The 7,654-nt window shown below is 29.9% G+C and overlaps 1 protein-coding gene across 1 annotated transcript; it reads left to right on the top strand.

Annotated features, from left to right (window-relative positions):
* Positions 1-2,346: 2,346 nt before the first annotated feature.
* LOC107414282 (cytochrome P450 CYP72A219) lies at positions 2,347-7,394 on the top strand. The gene is made up of 5 exons (XM_016022396.4): positions 2,347-2,734; positions 4,066-4,283; positions 5,261-5,511; positions 5,983-6,370; positions 6,802-7,394. The coding sequence occupies exons 1-5, from the start codon at positions 2,419-2,421 to the stop codon at positions 7,228-7,230; spliced, it is 1,602 nt and encodes a 533-aa protein (XP_015877882.1). The 5' UTR covers positions 2,347-2,418; the 3' UTR covers positions 7,231-7,394.
* Positions 7,395-7,654: the final 260 nt, after the last annotated feature.

Raw genomic sequence — 7,654 nt, 5'->3', positions numbered from 1 at the left:
ATACTAACAATATTCGATTCAGGCCTTCCAATAATTTTTGCCAACAACCACGTAGAGAGTTGTGATGGGCCTCCCTCAATAGATGATTATATGTAGCTCTCATACGTTTCTCCACCTGACCATGGGTGGGTAAAATCTAATCTAACCTGTTTAATTCGTCCAATCCAATTCATTTTTAATGATTTGGATTAGATTTTCACATAAATTGGATTAAATTGGGTTCAAAAATATCAAAAATTGTTTGGATTGGATTCATTTAGGATTGAAGATATAAACCCAATCCAACCCAATCAAATCCAAATCATATATTATATAATTAAAAAATTATATATTTTTTTATTTTTTTTTATATTCTTATATATTAATTTATAATATTTTTTAATATATCCTTTAATTTTTAATATTTTTGTAACATATCCCCAATTTTCAATTCCCATATAAAAATATGAAGCCTTAAACATGCTTGCCGCCGTCACCACCACCAGGTCCACCACCAAGTTCATTCTCTGCTCTTCAAGGCTCAGCACCACCACACAATTCACATTAAATTTGTATTTTATATTAATAGAGTTATAATTTTCAAACCAATTAATCAATTCAAGCTAAATCGATCATAAATAATTTGATTTGATTTGTATTTGACGCTTTCAATGATTTGGATTAGATTCTATATTACGTAAACCGAACAGTATGAATCAGATTATATTTTGGTCCAAAACCGAATCAATCTGATCTATGTCCACCCCTACTTCTGATCCATATATACCACAATTAATAAATATAGGTCCACTGCTCTGTAGCCACTCGAATAGAATCCACCTCTGCTTCCTTATATTTGTGGCATTTAAAAAACTTTATAATATATATTGTCTAAAAACAAATTACTTTCAAAGTGTAAAACTATAAGTTGAACTAAATTTACATATTTTTAAGCAATGTTTCCAAATTAATTTATTACATATACAAATAACGGGCCATGTATAGGATTTTATGTGGCTTTCGCAATATAAGACGTCAATAAATTTTTATAACAGAATTTCTTTGATATTATATATTCTATCACATAGACAATTATGCTTCAGTATCCTATAAAATTATAATTTTTGTTTAGATGGCTGTACAATTTTTTTAACACATCAATCTCTTCTATTTTCAAAATTATTACAAATTGGTTCAACATGTTAAAATTTAACAAAAAGTACAGCATTCATTTCCCATTATCAAACACGTAGTTTCATAAGCTAATCAATGAGCAAGAGTTAAGTCACCTACCTCCAAACATTAATGAGGATATTTATTTGATATAGAGAACTTATTGTTACGTAATATGTTGTATGCACTATAGTTTTTTCTAAACAATTAATTTTAACAAGAAAAAATATACAATTTTGATTTATTATTATAGAATTTTTTTTTTTTTTTTACGAAATAACTACATTGTCTAAAATAGATTAAATCGATTTTTTAAATAATTACATTATCCATAATATTAAATAGAGTTTTGATTGTTATTTATGATAATAGTTACATTATCTAAACTTATGTAATATTAAAAGAAGTTATAAAAAAAATTAACATTTTTGAAAATATTACATTATCCATAATGTATTAAAATGAGCTTTGATTATTATTTATGATAATATTTCATTATTAAAGTTTTTTTTTTTTAGATATTACATTGTTAAAGTTATATGATATTAAGAAAATTAAGAAAAAAAATTTACATCAAAAAATAGAAAGCAACTTTTTAGAAAAATAAAAGTCCATAAGTTTTAAATTTTCCAACTTACCATGGCAAGAACAAAAACAGATGTTTTACGTGGGGGAAAAAAATCAGTCGGTCATAAACTTTTCAAGCAACCAAAACAGTACAAATCATGGCCTTGGGGATAGCTAGTGGCTTCTCCCAGTAAAGGTTCAGAATTGAATTCTCTTTTTTTCAATTTTTTTTTGGGGTAAACTAATCCCTTTTTTGTTGGAACATCAATTTTTATCATTCATACATCTTCTCTCTTCTTCTTTTTTTCATTTTTTTTTTTTTTTTTGGTTAATTCATTCACACAACCCTCTTGATAGAGGGTGAATTGATATTTTCAAAACCAGCGTAGTTTAATTGAAATAAAAACAAATCAAATACCACATCCCCAAGGTACAAACCCATGGTAAATTTATAGTTTACTTGCGATATAATCCCGAGTTTAAATAGTCATTTTCTCAATAGAAAAAATAAATAAATAGCAATAATAATAAAATTTAAATGCCACAAAATGTTATGTATAGCCTCGCTAGACTATGTGGGTTGTATACCTCTCATCCCCACATCACTTGACGTCTCTGAACTACCACAATTAATAAAAATGGGCCAACAGAGCCCCGACTACTAATATAAATGTGGTATAGAATCCACCTCCTTCTTCCATGTACTCCCTAGCTCCCTCCATCTCTCGTCTAGAAATGGAAGTTTCAGGTGCCAGAGCCGCAGTGTATGTGGGTTTAATTAGCATAGCAGTTGCATTGGCATGGAGAGTGTTGAATTGGGTTTGGTTCAGGCCGAAGAGGCTAGAAAGGTTCCTGAGACAACAAGGTCTTTCTGGCAATTCTTATCGACTTCTGTTTGGCGACATGAAGGAAAGCTCCGTGATGATAGAAGAAGCAAAATCAAAACCCATGAATCTGTCCCATGATACAGCTCCACGTGTCCTTCCCTTCCTCCATGAGACGGTCAAGAATTTTGGTACTTTATATATATATATATATATATATATACGGAAATTTTATGGTGAGCACGGTCCGCATGAGGACCACAGTATTACTGATCGTTTTTCATAGTATTAACGATGGTTTTTTAGAAAATTGTCACCGATACTATAAAAACCGTCACCAATATTATGGTCCGCATGAGAACCGTCTGTAACATAGACAGACTGTATATATACATATATATATCTTTGACTTTCTTGTATATTTCCATTGATTGCTATTTAATTATACATATATATATATATATATACGCACACACACAATGGTGCCAAAAAATTCCACTAAATCATTTCTACAAGTACCTTCGATAAAATAAATTATAAATTTAAAAATTAATTGTATATGCTTAATTTGCTTCTCCAATTACTTAAAGTTATCAAAGAGTTAGTTGAAATTGGCCAAAATTGTTCTATTTCAATTGGGTTGTATGAATTTGTTCTTATTAATTAATTTGTATGATTTTTTTTTTCTGTTATTATATATCGGGGCATGGAAATTCAAATTCAGAATATTTTTTTAGGAAAGAACCCAAAAAAAAAAAAAGCAATTGGTCGTCTGAAGGAACGGTACAAGTATTTTATAATATATATGTATATATATATATATATATTTGCTAATGAGTATTTTATATAATTTAATTGTAGAATAATACTGTATATGTATATACGTACCTTTACGAAGTCTCTTTTTTCATTTTAATGGGGATCCTTGGCGGCTAATTTCCCAACAAAAATATTTTTTTCTTAACAAAAAAGCAATTGATATGATAAACTTTATTATTTGATTAGATATAAGTGTGGAGAAATGTTCTCCATCCAAACAAAACTACCTTTTTATTTTGATAATTTTTTAATATTGAATAGGGGATTCTATTTGGTTAAAAAAAAAATTTGCTATTAGATTGTCTCTGTACTAATAAATAAAACATCGGTTTATTTCCAAAAGTTTATAACTGCTAGCGTATTAAAGTTTTGTTAATTGTCAACATTAGTGATTAGTGATAAATATAGTGTGGATTAAAATGGTAAATACTAATTGGATGTATTTAATTATTTATTATTTTTTTATATTGAAATTTAGTATGAGAAATTGAACCAGTTTAAGTCAGGCAATTAAATTATTAAAGTGCATAAAGATTTCAACAGTGCTTCCTTATTAGTGGTGATAAATATTATATTTTTTCTTATTTAAATTCATAGATTTTAAATGATTGATTTTATTTATATTCAATATGAAAATCTTAAAAGATATTCATTAGAATTTCATTATACATATATTCATAACTGATTATATAAAGCCATGTAGGTAACAATAGTTTTACATGGCTTGGCCCCTATCCAAGTGTGATCGTTGGGAATCCAGAAGACGCGAAGGATGTCTTCGCCAAATATGTTGATTTTCAAAAGCCAAAATCAAATCCGGCTGTGCAGTTGATTGTAACAGGTCTTGTAAATCATGAGGAAGAGAAATGGGCTAAACACCGCAGGATTATTAATCCAGCATTCCACGCTGAGAAGTTGAAGGTATTATCCATATATTATTATTATTATTATTATTATCAAAACCAATTTGACTCTTCCTCAAAGGGCAGTTTCCAAATATCTTCATCTACTTCTAGATATGTGCAGTAGATTTCTATTTACATACATATAATTCACTGGCATAAATAAAATCTACAGTTGGAATAGACGAATAAAGGAAAATAGAGAGACAGTAGTAGGGATAAATATAAGTGACATAAGTAATTGGTCTCTAATATAGCAGGGAAAAATAATTGGCAGACAGTTTAGAATCCTTCCATCATCCTTTCAAATATCAACTTAACTAATGGAAAGCAAAATATCAACTTAACGAATGGAAAGCAGGCTCCTACTATTTATAAATATAAATCTTTTTTATTTGCCGTCACTGTTAATTAATCACCATTAATGAAATCTATCCTATTTAAGAAAATATTAATTGCTTGCATGTAATGTTGTTTTTAGTTTTTAAAATTAAAAACTTAATATAAAAAATTTAATCTTTAATAATAGCCCATTGAATTATATATTATATGTCAACACAAAGGATCCATTAATAATAAATCACTAATAATGTTAAATAATATTTTATATAATATATATATATATCTGCATATTGATTTAAAACTTTTTTTTACACAGGACAATCATCTTTGGACTTAAAAATAGGATTTCTACACGAGTTGGTTTGGTTTTTACCTTGTTGAATTAGGGACTGTTCTTAAAATCTTAAGTTGCTGTTGAATGAAGAAATTTTAAAAAATAGATATGGATCTGTTTGAGCAATGAAAGAAGAAAAATTAATTGATCTAAATTAAAAATTTGGCGGTAATATTCATCTTTCTATCAATCCTAACTTTGACCTGAAACTAAGGTTCCGCATGTGGTTTATTATTAGTACTTTCTATATATTTGTCAGATGAATGGTTGATTTTTATTACTTATTTGTGTTGTACATTATATGTGTGTGGTTAATGTAGCAAATGGTACCAGCATTTGAGGTATGTTGTAGCAAGATGATGAGCGAATGGGAGGATCTCGTTTCCAAGGAAGGATCATGTGAGTTAGATGTATGGCCTTTTCTGCAAAATTTGACAGCCGATGCGATCTCTAGAACAGCTTTTGGGAGTAGCTATCAAGAAGGAAGAAAAATATTCCAACTCCTAAGGGAGCTAGCTGAACTTATAACGAATCATATTTACTCTGTTAGTGTCAACATTCCTGGATGGAGGTAAGTAAGTTGATAAACGTAAAAATTAATCAGTATCTCCATTTCCTTCTTAATATAGATATATATAGGCCTGCTATGTTAGACTTGGACACCCACCTTGTGACAGACATTGCCTATTTACATCCATTAAACAAGTGACTCTTGTATCTGCAATATATGCAGGCGAAATCTATTATAGCAAATTATACATAGAAAAGAGTGATGATCTGCTGAGAAATATTCACAATATAATATAGAAATATATTAATGTGTTGTAAAGATGCCACATCAATTAATGACTTGAAAAATAAAATCCTAGCTAAATAAATGACACCCTTTAATACTTGTCATATCAATAGGTGTCCAAAATAAGGTGGAACCATGGTACCAATATTTCAAAACTGTACAAATATATGTAAATGTGTTTGTAAAAATAATAGCAATAATATAAAGTAACAAATTAATTACAATGGTGGTGGTTTGTGTATGGAGGTTTCTGCCAACAAAGATGAACAAGAGGATGATGGAAATCGACAAGGAAATAAAAGCTACGCTCAAGGACCTGATCAACATAAGAGGGGAAGAAATGAAAATGGGAGGTGGGACTAAAGATGACTTATTAGGCATACTTTTGGAGTCCAATTTTAAAGAAATCCAACAGCATGGAAACAAGAAGAGTGTTGGGATGAGTACTAAAGATGTGATCGATGAATGTAAACTATTTTACTTAGCAGGCCATGAGACCACCTCAGTGTTGCTTGTTTTTGCCATGATTTTATTGAGTATGCATCCGAATTGGCAACACCGTGCAAGAGAAGAAGTCTTGCAAGCTTTTGGTAACAAGAAGCCAGATTTTGATGGCATAACCCACCTTAAAGTCGTAAGTATATAGTGTGTGTGTGTGTATATATATATATATAATCCTGATCACGATAAAATATTTCAGTTTCAATTAATTTCGAATGCACTATAATTGCATGCATTCTCTTTTCACCAAGAGATTGATAGCTAATAGCCAATCTCATTACTCTTGTGCTATATCCATATTTTATTAAAATTACAATATTCTAACAGTGATAACTTTTGCTTGTATATATATTTATATATATTATTTATTGGGTTTCATTAAACAACATCGTAATTTTGAGTGCAGATGTGGCTTATTACAAGCAATAGGTAATAGGTAAAATAGGGCATTAAAATGCTCAATATATATATATGTACATACTCTATATCTCACCTCAAAAATGTTGGATGTATATATTATGCATATTAAGCTGACAAGTGAGAATTAAAAATTGCCACACGCAGGTAACAATGATTTTGAATGAGGTTCTTAGATTATATCCACCAGTGCCTGCATTTCATCGAAAAGTTCACAAGAAAACACAACTTGGAAAGTTGACATTGCCAGCTGGAGTGTACGTCTTAATACCATCGCTGCTTGTTCATCATGACAAGGAACTGTGGGGTGAAGATGCAACTACTTTCAATCCGGAAAGATTTTCCGAAGGAGTTTCAAAGGCCACAAATGGTCGAGTTTGTTTTCTTTCTTTCGGTTGGGGACCTCGGATTTGCATTGGACAAAACTTTGCCATGATGGAAGCAAAAATGGCTCTGTCAATGATCCTACAGAGATTCACCTTTGAGCTATCCCCATCCTATGCTCATGCTCCTCACTTTGTCCTTACTCTTCAGCCACAATTTGGTGCTCATATTATTTTACATAAACGTAATTAATGCTATAAGTAATTAATGCTATAGAATTATGAATAATAGATACAAATATTGTCTATATATATACATATATATGTTTATGTATACATGTTTGTATCAATTAAAACTTCTGAAGTTTGGATGCAATTGTTATTACATCTATGAAGTTCTTTTCTATTACTGATAAATTGGGTAGAGATTTGAGCAATAAGCCAGGCGGCCCAGGCCTAATAAAAGTGTTACCTTAGCTGAGTCGTTTTACAACAACAACGACAACCCACAAAAATTTTAAAAACAAAAATTTCCATACAAACAGTACACACTGTTTGATATTATAGATGTGAAAATTTGAATTTAGAATCATTGTATGAGGAAAACCATTATGCCATCCCTCAAAACTGGACACCAAGTTGGTTACTAAATGATCTGAGTAAAGTTCTTTTTTTTT

Source organism: Ziziphus jujuba, chromosome 11 (genome assembly GCF_031755915.1).
Source record: "Ziziphus jujuba cultivar Dongzao chromosome 11, ASM3175591v1".
NCBI lineage: Eukaryota > Viridiplantae > Streptophyta > Magnoliopsida > Rosales > Rhamnaceae > Ziziphus > Ziziphus jujuba.
Note: the sequence above shows the minus strand (reverse complement) of the source record. Positions and strands in the feature narration are given on the sequence as shown.